The sequence below is a fragment of the Phyllostomus discolor genome, chromosome 5 (assembly GCF_004126475.2).
Source record: "Phyllostomus discolor isolate MPI-MPIP mPhyDis1 chromosome 5, mPhyDis1.pri.v3, whole genome shotgun sequence".
In the NCBI taxonomy this organism is placed as follows: Eukaryota; Metazoa; Chordata; class Mammalia; order Chiroptera; family Phyllostomidae; genus Phyllostomus; species Phyllostomus discolor.
In genome coordinates, this window is record NC_040907.2 from 20,685,262 (window position 1) to 20,708,106 (window position 22,845).

Sequence of the window (22,845 nt, forward strand, 5' to 3'; positions counted from 1 at the left end):
CAGAGCCCTCGGGAGGAGGCAGGAAGTCAGGGTGGGACGTGGGCGCGAGGAGTCAGGTGGTGGCTACGACGGCGAGGGGAGCTGAAACTGTCTGGGCAGCCAAGCTAGGCCAGGAGGACCATGTGAATGGGGCCGGAGGGCTCCCGGGCTGGGCAGGTAAGGAGTCCTGGGAACAGGGGTCCAGGGGCTGTGGTGGGGGGTCTCATAGCAGGGGGCTTCATTTGGTCATGGGGCCAGGCTACTTGGGTATGCAGCAGCACTTCAGGCTAGGGGACAGAAGAACCTTGCTGAAGGTCAGGTGGGAGGCATGTGATGCAGCCAGATCCTCTTTCCGGTCCAGCCGTTGGCTCTTGGTTCTGCCACACTGCCCACCGTGGTCTCCGCCTCGCTGGGAGATCTAGCACCTGGACTGTCAGGTATTAAAAAGGCCTTTGGAAATCCCCAAGCCCAGTGCTCGTTGTGGCAGCACATACACATCCCCAAGTCCACCCTTCATCCCGTGATGGAAGAGCCGCCTGACACCCAGAGGGGGCCAGGCACTCCCTCCCCACAGCCACGCAGCCAGGCAGTGGCAGAGCCAGGTCTTGGGAAAGAGTGATGGTCTAGGCTGTGACCTCCGCCCCCTCGTGGAGCAGGGCAATGGGCAGGCTCTAGTGAAGGGACCCAGGAATCCTTCTGGTTGCTGGGGCAGACCCCAGTGGACAAGAATCTCTTGAGAGAGACCAGAGTCACTCAGAGCATCGGGATGGACATGAGTGAAGTAATTTTAGCCTCAGTGACCAGCATGGTCCTGAGAGAGGCAGGAGTCTCCCGTTGGGAGTGGATGGATATGTGAGGATACACTTATCATCTGTGATGGGGCCTCCAGGGTGGAAGTATCTGACCGGAAGCTGGGAAGTTGGAGCGGAGGGAAAGAGGGGAGAGGGAGAGAGGAAGGGCTATTTTTATCCCAGACAGGGGTGCGGTTGGCCCTGGATGAGGAACATGTGAACTTCCATCTGGAAAGTTGCCATTCCTGTCCCTGCCAAGTGTCGCAGATGCCCTCCCCTCTCCCCTCGCTTGCTCGCTTCTGCAGCCCCATGCACACAGCTGCGGCATTTGTAGGGCCAGTGGGTCCTGTGGATTCCTGCTTCAAACGCCAGCAAGGTGGAGGCCCAGGAAAGCATATTCAGCAACCTGCCCACCCCCTCACTGTCTCTCAGGCTTCGGATTATGGGGGCAGTCCCCACCTGCCCCAGACTCTCCACGTTTCCCCTGCCATTGGAAGTTTTTTTGACACACAGTTTCCATCTGGTCAGCATATCCCAACCTTGCTTCTGTCCCTAGCGCGAGACCTGAAGACTTTCGTGGGAGCCAGGGAGCATACTGGCTCTCTCTGCACTTGACCGAGGCTCATCCACACCCTGGACAGGCTTAAGCAGTTCCCCGATCCCGCTACCAGCCTGTGCTGATAGATGACTCTGGGCTGAGGGTCAGATGTCCTTCTCAAAGGGAAAAAGGGCCAAGCGATGGGGCAAGAGGATAGGCTGAGCGTTCAGAGGATGGGAGAAGACATCACTTAGGTGATCTGGAGAAGGCTTCCCGGAAGAGCGAAGGCAGTTCTGAGAGGACAAAAGCCTGTTTTGGAGAGTACCTAAAACATGAAGCCAAGGCCACTGTCTCCGGGTTCTGTTCTTTGGGTATGTTGAAGGCAGAGACCTCAGATCAAAACCAAATGCCCGAGAGCCAGTGCAGAAAATACGCGTCTCAGAGGCAGGCAGTCCCAGGTACAATTCCGGTTCTGCCATTTTCTTGAACGAGTGTTTTCACGTCTCCGAACTCCAGTTTACTTATCTGCCAAAGAGCAATAATGAATCGCTCCCGTACAGAACGCTTGTGGCTAATCGAAGAGGGAGATACTGACTATGATGTGCTGTGGGTAATACCTGACACACAGTAGGTACTAAACAGAGGTTTGGTACTCTCTCCTCCTGCAAATGTGCGCCAAAGGGAGGGCAGTCCACACCCAGAATTACCCCTGCTCAGCACTTGGCAGGCCAGCAAACCACCCATTCCCTCACGCTTGTGCTGTGGCTTTGCAAATGAGCTTGTTTCCTGTGTATAGTGGGTGTGAGAATTGTCGATTAGGCTACAGGTCTACTTTAGAGGAGGGTCCCCTACACAAGCACACACACTCACACGCCCTCCCCATCCCAAACACCATACACATCGTCTTTGGAAAATGTATGTGCAGAGGCAGAGGCAGGGACTACACATACAATGTACACTGGGCCCTGCAAATCCATACACAACCCCACAAGCTGACGGCTTCAAGGCCAAGCTTAATTCAGTGAAAACAGTGCCGGGAGAAGCTGGGGTGTGGGTGGCGTGGGGACAGGCTGGCCCAAGATACCATCCAGGGATGCGGTCTCCTCTAACAACAAACTTCAGTGTTGGCTTTACAGTGTCTGGAGTTGCATCATCAGTGCTGGTCCTAGAGAACTCAAGTTCCGTGAGGCACCTGGAAAGTAAGGGGTTCTGGGGTCAATCAACGTGGCCTCAGCTGCAGACTGTCCTGTATCAGCTTCACAGTGAACGTGAGCTTGTTAAAGCTTTGCCCGTCCCTCCAGAGAAAGCCAGACTGATTTTGTCTGACCCAGAGTTTCCTAAACTTTCTCGATCGCAGAACCTTTTTCTTTCCCAGTACCACTTCTTCCGCGCCTGTGCCTCTTCAGACAAGGAAAGCAGTGGAATGGTGGGCCGTAGAGTTGATCCTCCTCAAATGATTGTGTCTCTTAGCTGAGTGTTGGAACTGATGGTGGCCTTGTCGTTTTCTGTTTTTCAAGCACAAAAATTACCACAGGGTGTGAATTTTAAAAATTCAAACAGTATAGAGGCACATAAAGATTTTATTTTTATTTTATTTTTTAAAGGTTGTATTTATTTATTTTTAGAGAGGGAAGGGAGGAAGAAAGAGAGAGAGAAACATCAAGGTGCGGTTGCTGGGGACTGTGGCCTGCAACCCAGGCATGTGCCCTGACTGGGAATTGAACCTGTGATGCTTTGGTTCACAGCCCACGCTCAATCCACTGAGCTATGCCAGCCAGTATTTTTTTGTTTGTTTTTAGAGAGAGGGGAAAGGAGGGAGAAAGAGAAGAAGAAAGACATTGATGTGCGAGAGATATATCAGATGGTTGCCTCTCACATGCCCCTACCTGGGGACCTGGCCCATAACCCAGGCATGTGCCCTGACTGGGAATTGAACTAGCAACCTTTTGGTTTGCAGGCCCGTGCTCAGTTTGAGCCATGCTACCTAGGGCTTGGCATATAAAGAAATAGATGAAATGTAGCTCTCTCCAATCTCACTCCTGGGAGAGGCTCACTGGAGACAACTGGGTGTGCATCTTTCCAGAATTTCCTATGCATGACTACTGAGAAACTTGCGGTTAAGAGCCTAGTCTCTGAAGGCAGGTAGACCCAGGCTCAATGGCCGCCCACCGCTGATTTGTTTGTTATAAGGCCTCAGACAAATCGCTTTACCCTGTATGGGCCTCAGTTTTTGCATTTGTAAAGTGGAGATAATAATAGCACTTACTTCATAGGATTATTATGAGAATTACATGAAATCATGCAAATAAAGGCTTAGCATGGAAGCCAGCTTTAAAAAATCTCCTATATATGCATATTTAAATGCAAACAGGTTTATACTCTGTACTCTGTTCTGTAATTTTTCACCATGTTATATCTAGAATGTCTTTCCATGTCAATACTGGAAATCCACCCCACCTTTTTAAGTTTCAGCTAACCATTGTTAACTCGGTGAGTCAGTAACTTCGGTGACTGAGTTTCAATTTCCTGGCAAATATCGCTGGTTTGTATTGTCAGTGATGTTGGGAATCACTGACATAGCCGATCAGCCAATAGCTGAACAGAGGCCTTTTGGCTTCCCGTAGAAATGGAGTGAGTGACCCGCCGGAGGGGCACCCACCTCAGCCATGGAGGACAGGGCCAGGTGGTTGGGAACTTGTCTATTTGCTCCCTCTGCATCCCCAGCGCGAGAGCAGAGCTTGGCACATAAGGAACGCCCATTAAATTTGGTCAATAGGCTAGCTAACTAAGAAAATTGTGCCTCCCCCAGCTCGCCGATACAGGCCTAAGCTCCAGGTTGCCTCACAGCGCAGCAGCCGGGAAAGTACAGTCTGGGCAACGCTGCTGTGGGTGAGTGATTGTCGGGAGCAACGAATGGACATTTACAAATGCAAATTTGAGTGTTATGTCATGTGTTTCTTTTAACATATACTATATACTGATTTCTATTTATGGCCGGTGGTACTGATTTTCCATTTATTGTAGTAAAGTTTCATTTTAAGTAAATATATTACAGGTGAAAAGATGGTCTATAAAAGTGCCAAAATATCAACAAGAAAGAAAGAAAGAAAGAAAGAAAGAAAGAAAAAGAAAAAAGAAAAGAAAAATTTTCATTATTTCAGTCTGGAAAATGTTTAATGCTGGTGTAATGAAATGTTCATGCTATCTTCAAATAATTATTATTCTTGCTTATTTAGTCCTTACGATGTGCCGAGCACCATGTTGAGCACTTTATTATGGGGATCGTCTGTATATCACATGTAATGCTCACAGAAGCCCTAGACGCAGGTCCCATTTTTATTCTCATTCTGTAGAAGTCACTGAGAGAAGCTGGGAAAGATTTAGTAACCTGCCCCAAGGCCATCTGCCAGTAAGTGACTAGGAGGCCTTGGACTGAACTTGGGTCACTGTGACATGGCTACGGTGAGCTGAGCCTCCGTGACCTGCAGACTCTCAGAAAGTTTAATAAAACATGATGGATTGTCAAGCTGCAAGTAAGGCTTCGTCCTGATAAAATCCCCATAACACCAAATGCACACAGAGGTGCAGGAGGGAGGGGCCCACTATAGGGGATTACTAAGTACATGTAAATAACTAGTTGGAGGGCCTCTGCCAAAAATGCCAGCTTTAGAATAATTGCTCTGTAGCCCTTGCTTACGGCAACAGTGAACGAGGAGAATCAGTTCTACGTTCAAGCCACTCCTTGTTTGTGAGGATAAATTCAACTTGTTTGTATGTAGGAGAAGACTTATCTTTTTGTTCTTTATTTTTGGGAACTCTGAACTCACAGAGATCATTCAAAAGTGGCATTCTATTAAAAAGGAACACATGAAAAAAGGAGGCAACTCGGGACACATCCCTGTTTCACCCGGGAGGAATGACGTCCCATGCCTGCCAACCCTGATTCCTGAATGCTGTGGTGAGGGTTCTGGGTGGGCGTCCGTAGCTAAAACTCTTCATTGAGCATTTGCGCCTTTGCTGATAACCAAATGCTGGCCAAAGAAAAAGGCCAAGAAAGTGTTTTAAGTTATTCCTGACTGATTTTGCTACAAGGCGGCCCAGAGCACAACACTGGTCTGCAGTGGAATAGCCTGCTTGCTCTTGACCTGAAGGATTAGCCTGAGAAACCCAGGCAAGAAGCTGGCACACATTTTGGACAGAATGTTCAATCAATGATTAGGTTTACAGATGAGAAGAGAAAAAGCGTAGCCTTTTTTTGGTAAGGGGGCAAAACACATTCTTGGGCCAGCCAGGCCAGATGATGTATACAATAATGTCTATGGAATTCATAAAAGTAAAAGTTAGCAAGAATCACAACTCATCCTGATGTGAGTCCTAAACAAGCCTGGGATGAGAAAATCCAGCCCAGGACTTCCCACTGCCTGGGATTTTCGATCAATTCTGCATAGCAGGGCCGCTGTGTGGCTTCTGGCTTCGTGTGTTCTGGGCATTTCACTGAGGGGCAAGAGGGCCTGGGGGCTGAAATCTAACCCTCACTCTGCTCTCCAAATTTTGTAACCCCAGAGAGGGGTGGCCCTTCTGAGTGGCACAAAGTGCCCTGTGGACCACGGGTGGCCTTGAGTTTGACCGAGAACATTCCAGACCCTAGGCAGAGGAGGTCTAGAATCTACAAATTCCTGCTATTGACCTTGAATTCCTTTGTTGGGAGAAGAGAATGTCCTGTTTTATTCATCCCAGAATCTGCCCTCATTGCTGGTTCTGAGAGCCCTGGGGATTCCTTGGATTTTTTTTCTCTCTTTTTTCCAGACAATGAAAAATTTATATTAAGCTTTAATTTTGATTTTCTTTTTACTGACCTCATTTATTAACCTGGTTATACCATTTTGGATACTCAGCAATGTCTGTTAAACAAAGACCAGAAGAATGGGACTCATATTTTATATAGAAAGACATATGCATATAAGGTCTCACAGTTACACAGGAACAGGCACAAACTATATACACCCCCATTTTGTATACATCCGTCCGCACCCACGATTCATACACACGCATGGCTCTGCACACATTAGCACGATTCTCACTGAGTCACAGGCCTCCGTATGCATGGACTTGCACTCACCAGTCAGAGAAATGTACGCTCACAAACACGCATTCTAGGTAGAGGGAGACCCTTGAAGAGAAAGGACTTCGTTAACAGCATGATGATCACACTTTTGATGAAGAGTGGACCCCACTCTGCCAGACCTGCCTCCCTGCCCATTTCGTCCATGACCTCTCAGGATCTCCCACCCTCTTTAGACTCCCCAGGGAATCAAGGGTAGAGGAGAGTACCTTGATGGAGGAGGTAGGGGCCTGATTTGAGTTGCACCTCTGCAGAGAGTCCTCATGTGCTGTTGGGAAAATTACTTAACCTCTCTGATCCCCCAGCTTTTCCATCTCTAAAATGAAGCTGGTTCATTGCATTAGTGCATCTGAACTCAAGCCTCCCAAGGACTCTTTTGCCCTTTCCCTGTAGTACTTACCCCCCCCACACACACACCTGCGGAGCTCATGATTTTGAACTTTTTGCCATTCAACTACCTCATTTAGGTACCAATTTTCTTGGCTACTAGTTCAGATTTTAATCAGAGACTTAACTAAGTTGGTTAACTAAGTTGGTTTATATTCTATATAAAATATAAGTCCCATTCTTCTGGTCTTTGTTTGACAGACATTGCTGAGTATCCAAAATGGTATAACCAGGTTAATAAATGAGGTCAGTAAAAAGAAAATCAGTTAACTAAAGACAACAATTAATTACAATTTATCAAACTAAGAAACAAATAATAATACAATTTCCCTTCAGACTGTTAAACTATTGAAATAACCTGCAGGCCTACAGCATTATCCTAGGACCTCCCGGGAGCATGTCGCTGCCCGTGGCTTCCGCCCCTCACGGAAACAATCGCTGCCATTGACAGGTGCCAGGGTCTCCTGATTGCCGCCAGGCCCCACGCTCCAACGCTCACCCTTTGTAGAGAGCAGGGTCTGCTGCCTGCAGCCGGAGGACCTGAGGAGCATTAACAAGGCATGGAAGAAACACCGGGGTCAGACGCTAGCACAGTTAGAGTTCCTTGTGGCTTAATTTAACACAGCTTGACTTTTTCGCACTGGTGGTCCCAGTTTTTAGGGAGGTCAGGTCCCCTCTGGCAGGCCCAGATTCAGTCCAGGAGCAGGTCCTGCCTGTATGACCCCCTGGATCCTAACCCGAGGCCTTGTGGCTTCTTTTCCCTCCCCAGGTGACCCCAGCCTGGACCGGGTACCAGCCCTATGATCTCCAGCCTACACTCCTTCTGCCCTTCTTCTGGCCTCTCCTCCAGGCTTTTTAAAAAAGATTTTATTTATTTATTTTTAGAGAGAGGGGAAGAAAGGGAGAAAGAGAGGGAGAGAAACATCAATCAACTGCCTCTGGCAGGGCGCCTCTCGCACGCGTCCAGTACGGGACCAAACCAACCCAGGCATGTGACCGGACCAGGAATTGACCCAAGACCTCTTGCTGCACTGGATGACACCCAGTCAACTGAGCCACACCAGCCAGGCCTTTCTCTTACCCTTTTCGGAAGCCTCTAAGAATGTCAGGCTCAGAAGGGACCTTGCTGATCCCAATCCACACTCCATCTGGTACTGGCGTTCTCACTGCAGTGTAACCAACCTGTGGTTTTCCAAGGCCCGTTTGAGCATCACAAACAACAGGATGTTCACGACCTTACCAGATGGCTCAGCTTATCTTAGGCTGACTCTAGGTTGTCATCAGTCCTTTTCTGGAGGCTTTTGCTACTAACTAGTTCCTGGCCGTAACAAAAGTAGCAGTCAAAAAGCCATTTGCAGCCACAGATGAGTGAACTGTGACTGCACAGGGTTTCTCTAACATCTACCCCACCACCCTCCAGGACTCCTAAACAGTAGGGGAAATAGTTAATGTATCCCCTTTCTCCTGGCTTAAAATTCCATGTGTATTTTGCATTTTCCTCTTATAGATCTAGGTTTAAGTACACGAAGAAGGTCAAGAAAAATGCTCAGGGAGGATGCACATGGGTGACTCATACCCATGAGAGGTTATGCATATCTCAGTGTAAAAAACAGGAGCTTGGCCCTGGCCGGGTAGCTCAGTTGGTTAGAGTATTGTCCCCATACACCAAGGTTGTCGGTTCGATCTCCCGTTGGGGCACATATAAGGATCAACCAATGAATGCATAAATAAGTGGAACAGCAAATCAATGTTTCTCTCTCTCTCTTCCTCTCTCTCTGTAAAATCAATAAATTAAAAAGGAGAAAAGAGCCCTGGCTGGTGTAGCTCAGTAGATTGAGTGCTGGCCTGTGAACTAAAGGGTCGCCGGTTCGATTCCCAGTTGGAGCACATGCCTGGGTTGCAGGCCAGGTCCCCAGTTGGGGGTGTGGGCAAGAAGCATTCACACATTGATGTTTCTCTCCCTCTCTTTCTTCTCCCCTTCCCTTCTCTCTAAAAATAAATAAATAAAATCTAAAAAAAATAAAAAGAGAAAAGAAAAGAAAGAAAGAAAGAAAGAAAGAAAGAAAGAAAGAAAGAAAGAAAAGAAAAGAAAGAGGAGCTTAAAGCAAAAAGGATTCTTTACCAGCACTGTTCTCCCACCCTCCAAAGCAGAGGTTGGTAGGGCAGAATGGGCACTGGTGGAAGTCTTTCTAAGCTCTAAACTAAGCTAACATATATGTAAGTTTATGGGGTGATGATGAACTGCATTTAACAGAAAAGGTGAAGGGAGGTTTGGCAAGAATGATTTCAGCGAAGTCACACAGTAAGTGTCAGAACCAGGATTTGAACTTAGGTATCTCTAACTCTATGGCCTTCCCTTGAGTCTTTTTATTTATTTGTTTTATTTTTTTTCATAATTAGGTTAACTTTAATTAAGGTTGCCATCTGTCAAAAAATGTACATAAAGAAAAACATAAAACCAAATTATAATGGCAGAAAAATAGACATTTTTGGCAATTATTCTCTTCACAAAAATATAGCTCATCAATAGATTTAATATTAAATGAAATAGCAAAATATTTTAAAGATTTTAAGCAAGTAAAAAGGTTTTGAGGAAAATATCTCAAAATCAATAGTATCCGAAAGTAGTAAGAATATCCTCTATTTAGCCCATAAACCCAGCATTATGTAACTTTTTACTTGAAAAAGAATAAAAACTAGAAACTAGTATTGTTTTAACCCTTAAATTCCCACCCCAGTAGACTTTTCTCTGATGTTGAAATGAAAACAGTGACCAAATGCTTTGATGGGCAACTCATTACAATGAGAGCCGGAGGTTTTTGAAACTGAAGATTATTCTGTGCCTCCCAGATACCAGGGAAAATATGGGAAATATTTCAGTTTCTCATCCAGTAATTTGCTTTGTATACACTTTTTAAAAATAAGTGTTCTAGAAAAGACTGAGATGAGAGTAAATTTTCTAAAACAGAAAATGAAGGGTGGAAACAAATTTTTTAAGAAAATGTTAAAACAGAGGGAAGAAATCTTTCAACAGAATGGAATCTCTGTGCCCCTGAAAGGTTTGTTATCCCTATTTGTTATCCCAGAAAAGCTCTTCTGAAGAACGGTTTCAGTGTAAGAACTGCTTGAAAGAAGCCAACCCTTTGGAAATAGCAATGGCTCAGTCATTTATTAATGTCAAATATGCTGCCTGCATGAATTAGCTTGCCTTTTGGAGCCTATTTATTTATTTGTTTTTAAATTGAGCTATAATTGGCATATGTGCTTACGTTTTGCTAACTCAAACCTCCACTGCTTCCACTTCCATTAGGACCCGGCATGGATTAACAACTCTGGTTTCGTTCTACCCAGGAAAGTTGTGTGAATGTAAGCAGGCCTCTCTGGGCCTTGGTTTGTTCACCTAAAATTAAATTAGACTTGTGGTTGCTAAGACCTTTGCATATGGGAGAACCTGCATTTAAAAAATGTTTTTTGAAAAGGAAAAAGGACTCATGGAAATGGACAACAGTGTGGTGATTGCTGAGGAGAGGGGATTATAAGGGGAATAAACGGTAATGGAAAAAATACAATTAAAAACCCTTTAAAAAATAAAGGCCTGTATGCAATTAAAAGTTTTTTAATTTTTCAGTCACATTTGACATTGAATAGTATATTAGTTTTAGGTGTACAGCATAGTGGTTAGGCATTTATATAACTTACAAAGTGATCACCCTACTAGGTCTAGTACTCATCTGGTATCAAACATAGTTGTTACAATATCATTGACTATATTCCCTATGTTGTACATTATAACTCAGTAACTATTTTATAACTTCGAATTTGAACTAAAAAAAGCGCTTTTATTTATTTATATTTAGAGAGAGGGGAAGGGAAGGAGAAAGAGAGAAACATCAATGTGTGGTTTCCTCTCATGTACCCCCTACTGGGGACCTGGCCCACAACCCAGACATGTGCCCTGACTGGGAATCAAACTGGCGATCCTTTGGGAATTGTTACAGGCTGGCTCTCAATCCACTGACCCACACCAGCCAAGGCAACTGCAAATCTGAACTTCTTAATCGCTTTACCTTTTTTACCCAGTCCCTCGACCTCCGCTTCCATCTGGCAACCACCAGTTCTCCGTATCTATGCGTTTGTTTATGCTTTATTTATTCTGTTCTTTAGATTCCACATATAAGTGAAATCGTATGGTATTTGCTTTCCTCTCTCTGACTCACTTCACTTATCATAGTACCCTCTAAGTCCATCCACGTTGTTACTAATGGTAAGATTTCATTCTTGTTTTTGGCGGAGGAATATTCTGTTGTATATACGCATGCACCACATCTTCTTTACCCAATCGTCTGTCGATGGACACTTAGGTTGCTTCCAAATTGTGGCTGTTATATATGAAATGTCCTTCTTTGTCTCTCGTCATAGATTTTGTTTCGAAGTCTATTTCATCTAAGTATTGCTACCTCAGCTTTCTTTTTTCATTTCCATTTGCATGAAATATCTTTTTCCATCCCTTTATTTTCCATTTTCATATGTCTTTCCACCTGAAGTGGGTCTTTTGTTGGCAGCATATGTATGAGTCTTGTTTTCTTATCTATTCAGCTACCCTATGTCTTTTGATGAGAGCATTTATTTACATTTAAAATACTTATTGGCCCTGGCTGGTGTGGCTCAGTGGATTGAGTGCCAGCCTGTGAACCAAAGGTCACTGGTTCAATTCCCAGTCAGGGCACATACCTGGGTTGCAGGCCAGGTCCCTCATTTGGGGGCATGTGAGAAGCAACCACATGTTGATGTTTCTCTCCAGCTCTTAAAAAATACTTATTGATAGGTATGTAGTTATCGTCATTTTATTATTCATATTTTTATCTTTTTGTTCTTCTTCTTAAACAAGTCCCTTTTTTAAAAGATTTTATTTATTTATTTATTTTTAGAGAGGGAAGGGAGGGAGATAGAGAGAGAGAGAAACATCAGTGTGCGGTTGCTGGGGGTCATGGCCTGCAACCCATGCATGTACCCTGACTGGGAATTGAACCTGCAACACTTTAGTTTGCAACCCGTGCTCAATCCACTGACCCACACCAGCCAGGGCCAACAAGTCCCTTTAACATTTCTTGTCTTACTGGTTTGGTGGTGATGAACTCTTTCGCTTTTTCTGATCTGGAATCTGTGCATTGACCCTCCACATTACCAGTCAGCCCTTGCTAATTAGAACTAGTTCTGGGTGCTGGGGCATTCAGGCAAATAAAGCACAGGTTCCGTCCTTGAGGAATTCCCCCACCTCACCAAGGGGATGGAAGAGGCAGGGGGCCAGACACTAAATCAGTCTAGTCATGGCACTCAGTGCCTGAGTTGGTGACTGTGCTCTGAGTAGAATTGTAGGAGCAAAGAGTGTTGGAAAGGCTTCACAGAATAGGTGATATGTGAGCTGAGCCTTGAAGGTTGAGTTCAATGAATGGTCAAAAAGAGAGCGTTCCGAGGCAGGGGAATCACATGTGCAAAGGCATGAAGTAAGAAAATGGTGTGGGGTGCTTGGGAGAGACAAGAGTAGCTCAAAATACAGGCTGTGTGCGTGCGTGGGTGGGGTTGTGTGTGTGTATATTTGTAGCAGAATGGACGGCGGAGATGGAGTTGATCTTGCTACTAAAGCGTCTTGAATGCATGGCAAATTAAATCTTCACCTGAGGACTAGTGCTTTCCAAGTGGTTTTGAGGGGCAGCCCAGGGAAGGGGGTGTCTAGGGGACTTCTAGGGGCTTCAGAGAGAGGCCCCACTTTACTTCAAGCAGAACAGCTCCATTTTTGCCTGCTTTATCTATGGGGTTCTGCTTGATTTCATCTGACGAAAAGTTTCCACTGCTAAAGCAAGCAAACAAATAAAAAGGTTACCACCAATAGGGCTGCTGAAGGATTTTCTTCTGGGGAGAAGCAGAAGGAACCCTCTGAAGGAAACTTTGTGTGTGGGAGGGGTGAGAGGGCAGAGGCCTGATGGCTGACTTTTGGCAGTAGGAGTCAGCTTCCTGGGCTGGAGAAGGGAATTGTATTAGGAGGTGGGGCGCGCACACCTCTCAGGTAGGGGCAGATCAAAACTTAGGTCTCCCCCCCAGGGCTTGGGGGAAGTGTGTGATCTCTAGTAGGTAGTCCCCCGACATGGGGGATGGGCAGAGAGCGAGGCTGGGGGAGAGGCAGGAAGCGGGCAGCTAGACTAACAAAGGTGCCTGTGGCGGTTTGCCCATCCCAGGTGGGAAGGCGGGGCCTGGTATGACTCGACTTGTGGCATGGGGGCTTAGAGGGAGCGTCAGTAGGCAGCTTGGGCCCCATTTCAGCTTTTCTATGGCTGGTGAATGGGGTTCTGGGGAGGAGGGCTGGCAGCCTCAGGTACTTCTGGAAGTTCCCGGGTCTAGGGAATGTCTGAGAACCTCCAGAACTTCCCATTTCTGATGGTGGGCAAGTAGATCTTGGGGGAGCCCCTTAAATCCCCTCTCCATTCCCCCAGGGATCATGGGCTGTGGCTGCAGCTCAAACCCTGAAGATGACTGGATGGAAAACATCGATGTATGTGAGAACTGCCATTACCCCATAGTCCCACTGGATGGCAAGGCCATGGTAAGAGGCAAGATGGGGCGGGGGTGGGTGGGTGTGTGTTTTGGTGAGGGCGCCGGGTGGAGTGCACAACTTAGAACAAAATGGGCCATCACTATAGGTCATTGAAATAAAAGAGGGGCCCTCTCCCCTGCAACACAGAAAGGAAAAGAGGCCCAGAGAGGGAAGGGGACTCTCCTAAGATCACACAGCAAGTAGTTGGCAAATTCAGGGATAAGACCCAGCCAAGGCGAAGAAGTGAAGGAGAGCAGGGCTGTGGCGAGGGGAGCCACGGTCTGATCCGGCCTCCTGCTCTCTAATCTCACTTCTCATTCCCCACTCCACAGCTGCCCATGCGGAATGGCTCCGAGGTGCGGGACCCGCTGGTTAAGTACATGGACTCCAACCCACCAGCGTCTCCACTGCAAGGTGACCTCAGTCAGCAGGGCCCAGAAGACAGGGATCCTCGGCTGCCTGGCTGTCAGCCGGCCTCCATCTCTTCACCTACTCTCTACTCCGTCCCGCCTCTCTTGCCCCCAGTCTTGTGCTCTGCCCTCGAACTCCTGAACTCCATTCTCCCAGCCTACTTCAGTCTGGTTCTCCCTGACGTCTTCTTGTCTTTACAGATAACCTGGTTATCGCCTTGCACAGCTACGAGCCCTCTCACGATGGAGACCTGGGCTTCGAGAAGGGGGAACAGCTCCGTATCCTGGAACGGTGAGTGCCTCCTCTCTGCCATCCATCCTTGCCCTGTAGTAATGAGGGAGCAGGGATGCCCAGGTCCGCAGCCCTCCTGCAGGCCCTGACTAGTGTGTGCCCTTGAGACAAACTGTGAGGCTCGAAAGTGCTGAGCTGGAGGGTGGGGTGGCATGTAATAAGTGGGACTCTCAGGGCGGGGGGGTTGCAGCCGAGTCCAAGGCTGAGCAGGCCACGCTGACCACCTGCTCTTGCTCAGGAACGGTGAGTGGTGGAAGGCACAGTCCCTGACCACCGGCCAGGAAGGTTTCATCCCCTACAACTTCGTGGCCAAAGCGAACAGCCTGGAGCCGGAACCGTGAGTAGGAACTCGACGTGGGATGGGTTGGAGGAAGCAGATCTACGGATCCCGCAGCAGAGGAAGGGTGCTAGGGGTGATGGTGAATGCTCAAGGTTGATGGAGGAAGAACCTTCCAACAGATGACGGCTTTCCCTTCTACCTTGCGCAGCTGGTTCTTCAAGAGCCTGAGCCGCAAGGATGCAGAACGGCAGCTCCTGGCTCCCGGGAACACGCACGGCTCCTTCCTGATCCGGGAGAGCGAGAGCACCGCGGGTGAGCAGCTGGGCGGGGCCGAGGTGGAGCGGGGCCGCGGGGGGCGGGGCTGTGGGCAGGCGCCTGGGAGCCCAGGTGCGGGCCTGGTGAGCCCGTGCGGAGGGGCATGGTGGCGGAGGCACCACACGCAAGGGGACCCCTCCCACTCTTTTGCTTTCGTTTACCCATTCTTTTATTCAGGATCGTTTTCCCTGTCCGTCCGGGACTTCGACCAGAACCAGGGAGAGGTGGTGAAACATTACAAGATCCGTAACTTGGACAAAGGAGGCTTCTACATTTCCCCCCGCATCACTTTCCCCGGCCTGCACGAGCTGGTCGAACATTACACCAGTGAGCGCAGCAGTACCCCTCAAACGTGGGCCTGAGGCTCCTTCACCTGTGCCCTATCAGCCTGCCTCCCCCAAGGCCCTCTAGGGGATACCCTCTACCCATCACTAAGTATGCCCCTTCATGCCTGGCAGTGGGTGAGATGCGGGTGACAGCCCCACCCCCACCCCCACCCCTGCCAGTCCATTTCCCCTAGATGGGACTGGGTGAGGGTACTCGAGTCCCACTGTATTCACTGCCCTACTCCCTCCCTTGTCCTTGCAGAAAATTCTGACGGGCTGTGCACGCGGTTGAGCCGCCCCTGCCAGACCCAGAAGCCTCAGAAGCCGTGGTGGGAGGACGAGTGGGAGGTTCCCAGGGAGACGCTGAAGCTGGTGGAGCGGCTGGGGGCTGGCCAGTTCGGGGAGGTGTGGATGGGTGAGTGAGGCCCTTCAGGGCTGCGGGAAAGGGGGAGGGGAGGCGTCTGCTGAGGTCCTGAGAGTCGGGCCACAGTCTGGGTGCTGGGCTCCGAGTGACTTCCTCCAACCCTCCCCATCCCAGGGTACTACAACGGGCACACAAAGGTGGCAGTGAAGAGCCTGAAGCAGGGCAGCATGTCCCCCGACGCCTTCCTGGCTGAGGCCAACCTTATGAAGCAGTTGCAACACCAGCGGCTGGTCCGGCTCTACGCTGTGGTCACCCAGGAGCCCATCTACATCATCACGGAATACATGGAGAATGGTGAGCGCCGCCGCCGTGCGCGGCCGCTGGGGGGCGCTGCCGGCCCCCTCTGCTACTTATCTAGAGGATGGAGAAAGATCTGCATTTTCTGGCTCAGCACTGAAAGTTGCTAGAGCTTTCCTGGGCCGCCAAATATTCGCCTTCAAGGGTCGAGAAGAGAGTGTGTCCTCTGAGTCTCTGAGAGTCCAGCCTAAAGTGGCAGGCTCTGAGAGAGGATTCAGCCCCAATCTTCCATGACCTGCAGTCCCTTTGCTTTCTTCAAAGCCCCACCTTGATTGATCTAAGGATGCTCTTTCTCAGGAAATGAGGGGTTCCCTAATCCCATTTCTTTCCCTTCTGCCCCTGAGCCTTGGGAGGCCAGAGCCCGTTTTCAGTTCTGGGTGAGCCCCTTCCCCTCCCTTGGTCTGCTATTGGACAGAGTAAGAGCTGCAAGAAGGTAAATAGGAATTTTCAGGCCAAGCTTTGCCACTGACTTGCTGTATGACACAGGCCACGTCCCTGATCTGCATCTGGTGCTCAGTTTCCCTAAGTATAACAGCAGAAGTCTAAATGGTTCACCCAGAAATAATACAGAGAATTTATTAAGGTCTCTAGAGTTGAACTGCTTGTGTTAGAATTCTGGCTTCACAATTCTGTGGCCTTGAGCTAACAACTTTACTCCTCTTTGCCATGGTTTCCTCATCTGTAAAACGGTGTTTATAATGCAGTAGTAACTTTCTCATAGGTCTTTATGGAGATGAAAGAGTTAATGCATCCAGAGCAGTTAGAACAGTACCTGTCACATATTAACTGCTAAGTGAGGGTGTTATCTTACTCTGACTTTTTGGAAGTACAAGATCTCTCCCTCTTTCAGGAAGGGAAAAAACCAGTTCATTGGCTGATGAATTCTGGAAACAGCAAATAGGTTTTATCATGTGAGCCAACCTTGATTGGTAGTTGCTTAGAGTTCTGTGTTGAGAAGGATTCTGAGGCTCATTGGAAGAGAGTGCTAGGATCGATTAGTAATGTGTGCCGTGGACATAAGGGAGGAATGGCAGTATATATGACATATTTGCTGTGTCTGGGTGAGGCCTTTACCTTTGGTGACTAATTCAGCACTCATAGTAGGGACACTTAGATTGCTGTCATCTTCACACAGAGTTTTAAGCTCTTGAGAAGGGACAGCAGTCACTAGCTCCAATCCAGCAACTCCCAGCCCCTCAGGCCTCCAGGCCTCTCTTCCCATACCCTTTTTAATGCACTCAGCATACATGTGTTGCTGCTGACTTTGGGCTGAGCACTGGGAGCACAGATGGACAACACAAGCTGCCTGCTATCAGGGAGATCTCTCTTTAGTTATGCACAGTAGGAAAACCAGAGTTTGTGCCATAGGAAAGTTGTAGCATGCCACAGGGAAAGTCTGATGATGTAATTTATTATGTCTGGTAGGATCTAGAAAGGCTTCCTAGAGGAATAGTCTAACTGGGCCATGAAAGGAAATGTAGAATTTTTACCAAACAGAGATGGAATAAAAAGACTTTGGGGTGAGAGCTCAATGGTCCATGTGAAAAATGTCAAAATTGTTGAGGGTGAGTGGAGTAAGTGTAACAGAAGTGGGGGTGGGGGGAAGAGAAGAAACTACAAAGTGGACCCTGCAGGGCTTTGGATGCCTGGCTGAGAAGTTTGTCACCTTACTGGTGACAAAAAGCTTACAGATCCCCGCAAGCATGCCCCATCCTAGTCCCTGGGAAAAGACCTTCCCAGGCGTCCTCACTCTGAGCACATACACCTCCGTTTTCAGCTCTTACTCTCCCTGTCTACATGTCAGACGCTGCCTCTGCAACCCATCCCTCATCCCTCGTTAGGGGAGAAGGGTCTGGAGGTTCCCCCCTGGGGCAACTTGGGTCAGCAGCTCTTGCTTCTGCCCACAGGGAGCCTGGTGGATTTTCTGAAGACCCCTGCAGGCATCAAGCTGACCATCAACAAGCTCTTGGATATGGCAGCCCAAGTAAGGAGACTTGGGAGGGCGAGCATGGGCACAGGTCAGCGGGGTAAGGATGTCTGGCCCATGACTGCTGACCTATACCTGGCCTACAGATTGCAGAGGGCATGGCATTCATTGAAGCACGCAATTATATCCACCGTGACCTGAGGGCCGCCAACATCCTGGTGTCTGACACCCTGAGCTGCAAGATCGCAGATTTTGGCCTAGCACGCCTCATCGAGGACAACGAATACACAGCCAGGGAGGGTAGGTGTGAGACGTAAGGGAAGTCTGGGGCCCACAGGGTCTGGCCAAGTGGACCCAGGTAACCATATTCTGCCTCTCCCCAGGGGCCAAGTTTCCAATTAAGTGGACAGCACCAGAAGCCATTAACTATGGGACCTTCACCATCAAGTCGGATGTGTGGTCTTTCGGGATCCTGCTGACGGAGATTGTCACCCATGGCCGCATCCCTTACCCAGGTCAGGGCCAAAGGCAGGAACTGAATAGGATAATGGAGGAGGGCAACAAAATCCATGTTTTTCCACCCACTCCTCGTGCTCAGAATCTGAAAACTTTCTAGCTGTTTCTCCTCCATCTCTCCGAGATGTGACTCCAGTATCCCCAGTGAGGTACCACGTCAACCACACTGGCTTCCATCTCTGTCTCTGGATCTCTGTCTTTCCCGTCAATAATCCTAGCTCTTCTCTTTAGTTCTAACACTGGCAGCCTAGTACGGCAGGGGAGGAGCTGGCCTGGGAGACGAGACGCCTCCTTTTATTACCAGGTCTGCCATGATACTAACTTTCTGTTTGATCAGGCCATTCCTTTTTTTCCCATCTGTGAAATGTAAGGTTAGAACATTACCTGGCCCTTATTAAGCACTCAAGAATGTTAAGTTTTGTTATTAATCATCACTTAGGGCAAGTGAGTTTGGGCAAGTGACTTCACCTGTATCTTGATGTGAACAACAAAAATGTTTGTGAAAGAGCTTGACTCAGAATAGGTGTTCACTAAACACTTCCTTTCCCTCTGAAGCTTTCTGACTGAAGAGTGAGAGAGAGACGTGTAAACATTGAATTCCCACCCTCTCCCACCCCTCCCTTTATCTCCTGAACAAAGTCCTTTACCCTTGCATTTAGCCGAGACAGGGATGGAATTTTTTTAAAAGAACTTGCTAGGAAACTGGAGAAAGGAAATGGAACACAAAGACGGGGCACAGAGGTCATGGAGCACAGTGGCCGGATTTGTAGACGCTTACCACATCCTGAGAGCAGTGTGCACAGAGCTTTGCTGCTAGGACGCTAAAGGCACACTGGGCCCTGGCTGGTGTGGCTCAGTGGCTTGAGTGCTGGCCTATGAACCAAGGGGTCTCCAGTTCAATCCCCTGGTCAGGGCCAGGTTCCCAGTTGGGGGTACACTAGAGGCAACCACACATTGATGTTTCTCTCACTCTTTCTCCCTTCCTTCTCCTCTCTCTAAAAAAAAATAATAATAAAAAGGCACATTAGAATCAGGTGGGAACCTAGAGGACTTCCCTGCTCTGGACTTGCCCCGTCACAGAGTCCAGGGAAAGTGCTGGGGCTAGAAGCCCACTCTGGTCATCCCACCAGGGACCCTTACTGCTCCTCCACTGTGCCCATAGAGGCAAATCCAAAGAGAATGTCTCTGTTAGAAGAAAAAAGGTATTGAAAGCGTGATGATGAATGGCAACTGACATATGGCTTCAGGGTCAGGGTGACAGTAGGGAGTACTGGGGACCTGGGTGAACCTGCATCTGCTTCAGCAGATGGCTGCCGTTAAGCCATGGGGGCCCCAAAACCAAATTTTGGTTTTTTTTCAAGAGAAGCCAAAACTGGCAGCTCTAGAACAATGGGCCCATTTCCAAATATTGGTGATTGATTCAAAGAGTTTACAAACGCTATAGAGGCCAAACCAAAGTAGGTCTGTAGGCTACATTTAGGCTGGATTTAGCCTATGGGTTGGCAGCCTTGGCTCTCGCCTTGGTGTTTAGTTCCATGGCCTGTGTCCTCCAATTTGCTGATTTGGAAATATGAGGGACCTGTGGCTGGAGGCCTCCTAGGGGCAAAGCCTGGGGAAAATGGTGTCTTTTGAGCAGGGTCCAGTCCCAAGCGTTGCAGGAGCAAAACTTCTATTTTGCCAGGACCCTGTAAGGGTTTAATCTTTGGGAACTGCCTGTCTCACAGTCTCCCCTCACAAGACTGAAGGAGAATTAAGAGGCCACATGGGGAATCTAGAAACAGTTAGCCATTTCTGCCATGATCATGCAGTTCTCCAGATCAGGTCCTCAGGGCCTACAGGCCAGAAGCCTGCCAGGTGGGCCAGGACCAGCGCAAAGGGAGGGAACTGGCCCCAGAATTATTTCATCTGGGTCATGGAGGGACCTGGTAGGCCTCTGCCCCATGCAGAGTCTGCTTTGCTGAGGCTCGGAGTCCACCTGGCTGTCTAATGCAGCATCTGATGTGCTGGTCCCAAAGCTAGAGAGGCCTTGCCACTGTCTTGGCTGTGAGCTCCCATCCTGCCCAGGGCCCTGGCTACCATGTCCTTCCCCACATGATGATAATTACAAGTATTTGTGCAGTTTTTCATCAGGCACTAGGTGCTTTCTAGGCACTATCTCATTTGATCCTCACAACAACTCTGTTCTGTTCTCATTTGTTCTGTTGTCCAAATGAGAAAACAAGCTCAAAGAGGTGAGGTGACTCACCCAATGTCTCGCAGCCAACGGGTGTGTGTTACTGAGTGTCTAAGCCGTAGCAGACTCCAAGTGGCACAACTGACATCTGGCAGGTACCTATAGCCAGGCCTTACCATTGATGAAGACAGAGATCCTTTTGATTGGTGCTCACACTGAAACAGTTAAATATCCTGAAGATGGCCCCTGTCTGCGGGCTTCTAAAGCCTGGAGCCTTGATGTTCCCTTCTCCCATCAACCTCCAGGGATGACCAATCCTGAGGTGATTCAGAACCTGGAGCGAGGCTACCGCATGGTGCGACCTGACAACTGTCCGGAGGAGCTGTACCAGATCATGATACAGTGCTGGAAGGAGCACCCCGAGGACCGGCCTACCTTTGACTACCTGCGCAGCGTGCTGGAGGACTTCTTCACAGCCACGGAGGGCCAGTACCAGCCCCAGCCCTGAGAGTCCTAGCAGGGGCCTGGAGCCCTGCCCTCATCTAGCCAGGCTGGCTGGGGAGAAGCGGTTCTTGTGCCATACTTATGTGGCCTATGCACATAGGGAGTCTGTGCGTGAATCCTGCCCACATGTGACACATACACTTCTCATGTCTTATTCACCGGTTCTTCATTTGTGTGGGCTCTACACATGTGTCTTGTGCATGTGCAGCCTGTGCATATGTCTTGGACACCTGTCCAAGCTGTCCCTTTCTGGGCCCTCCCACTTCTGAGACTACCTAAGAAAGGAGAGAGGCCTGTGATTGACACCAGCTCTGCCCACCCACTTTTCCTTCCCCCTGGTCATCAAGAAGCTCCTTGAGGGGGCAACTTTATCTAATACCTCTTTATGCTCCTCTTTGGTGCTTGGCACACATCAGGAGCTCAATAAATGTTTGTTTGTTGATGAAGGTGTACATCTCTCTGCTCCCCACTCCTATCTCTTCTTCCTTGGGAGGGGAGAGTGCGGGTTCAGAAGGTGATAAACATGAATTGGGGTGAAAGATGGGATGAGGGGATATCTGAACTTTTTCCAACCCTGCTGATGCTGGAGACCAAGAGGAGGTCCCTACGCTTTCCCGTATGGCTCTTTAAACCCCTGCCCAGAACTTCCTTGGGAGCGGGTGTGTTCCAGGACCCTACCCCTCCCAATATATAGGGGCAATAGCAATTTTTACAGCGATTGATTCAAGGGCTATATTTGGCCTCATATGTTTTTGGTTTTGGTTTTGGTTTTTTTTTTGGCCTCATATGTTTTGATTCACCTTCAAGATTTTTTAATCTTGAGCTAAACCATTCATTTAATGAATATTTTTTTAACATCTGCTGTGCCAGGCACAGTTCTGAGCTCATAGGTTATACAGTAAATAAAGTCTCTGCCCTTGTGGAGTTTACATTCTAGTAAGGAAAGACGGAAAATAAACTTTACAAAGAAGTAAATGATATGGTATGTGACAAGGTGATGAGTGATGAGGAGGAAAAGGAGCAGGATAAGGACATTTAGGAAGGTCATGTTTGGGGTGTTTGGTACTTTTAAAGAATTGGTCTGGGAAGGTCTCTGAGAAGGTGACTGAGCAAAGATTTGCAGGAGGCGAGTGAGTGAGCCACTTGTGGAGGGGAGGCGCTGTTGGGCACAGGGAACAGCCTGAGGCAGAAGTGTGCCTGGCCAGCGTGGAAACCTACTGACTACCTTAGGGATGTGGCCTTTGCAGGAGCCATTTTGAGGAGACTTCACAGGGATTCGTGCAGAGCCATGGCATGGTTGATTTACATTTTAAAAGGATGGGTCTTATTGATCTCTTGATAATAGACTGAGTTAGTAGTCAATTTATAAAACTGAGGAGATTTTACATAAAACCAGATTTCTGCTTCTCTTAAAAAAAAAGAAAGGAAAGGAAGATTTGGTTCCCTTGGGATTACCTGTTTTCATGGAGCTGAGTAGCGGCCCACCCCTATCAGGTGAGGCCTGAGTCGTCCCTTTGCCAGAGTCCCTTCCACTCCCTGTTGCTCCTGGACAATGAAACTGTTCGTAGCTAATTGTCATCGTATGCGCACTGTTGTTCTTATAATAAAAAGAAAAATGAAATTGTTTTGCACTCACATTTCCATTAAAGAGGGAAAAAATTAAAGACACCTTAAGATGGCAGCGTGTTTGAAGAAGGAGGGGAGCAAGGCATTTCTTTAAGAAAGTGAAGAAGAATTCAATTTTTTAAATATGCAAAGCACTTGAATCAAGTTAATATATATTGTATGAACCCACTCATTTACATCACCTGACTGACCTCTGTTGGCATCTGAGTTTGTAATTTCTGTTCTGTGTTCTATGAAATGCTGCCATACCCATGGCGTTGTTTGGACACTGTATGCAGCTATGGAGTCTGTGAACTTTGTATTCTTATTCTCTCCATTTTATAAGGAGGGAAATGGAGGCCAAGAGAGA

General features: G+C 48.2%; 1 protein-coding gene across 2 annotated transcripts; it reads left to right on the forward strand.

Annotated features, from left to right (window-relative positions):
* The first annotated feature begins 31 nt into the window (after window positions 1-31).
* Window positions 32-21,316, forward strand: LCK (LCK proto-oncogene, Src family tyrosine kinase). Of its 2 annotated transcripts, none has more exons than XM_028513484.2 (13): window positions 32-156; window positions 13,306-13,415; window positions 13,739-13,820; window positions 14,018-14,108; window positions 14,347-14,445; window positions 14,597-14,700; window positions 14,881-15,030; window positions 15,292-15,444; window positions 15,568-15,747; window positions 17,658-17,734; window positions 17,824-17,977; window positions 18,061-18,192; window positions 20,672-21,316. In XM_028513484.2, the coding sequence occupies exons 2-13, from the start codon at window positions 13,311-13,313 to the stop codon at window positions 20,872-20,874; spliced, it is 1,530 nt and encodes a 509-aa protein (XP_028369285.1). In that variant the 5' UTR covers window positions 32-156; window positions 13,306-13,310; the 3' UTR covers window positions 20,875-21,316. The 2 variants fall into 2 exon arrangements, with proteins under 2 accessions (XP_028369285.1, XP_035881590.1); XM_036025697.1 differs by lacking the exon at window positions 32-156 and adding an exon at window positions 13,167-13,187.
* The last annotated feature ends 1,529 nt before the right edge of the window (window positions 21,317-22,845 follow it).

Bases quoted from the DNA above. Each gene is read 5' to 3' on its own strand.
- LCK (XM_028513484.2), top strand. From the start codon at position 13,311: ATGGGCTGTGGCTGCAGCTCAAACCCTGAAGATGACTGGATGGAAAAC. The intron at 15,031-15,291 runs GTGAGCGCAGCA...TTGTCCTTGCAG, and splicing joins GCTGGTCGAACATTACACCA to AAAATTCTGACGGGCTGTGC. The intron at 17,978-18,060 runs GTAGGTGTGAGA...GCCTCTCCCCAG, and splicing joins CGAATACACAGCCAGGGAGG to GGGCCAAGTTTCCAATTAAG.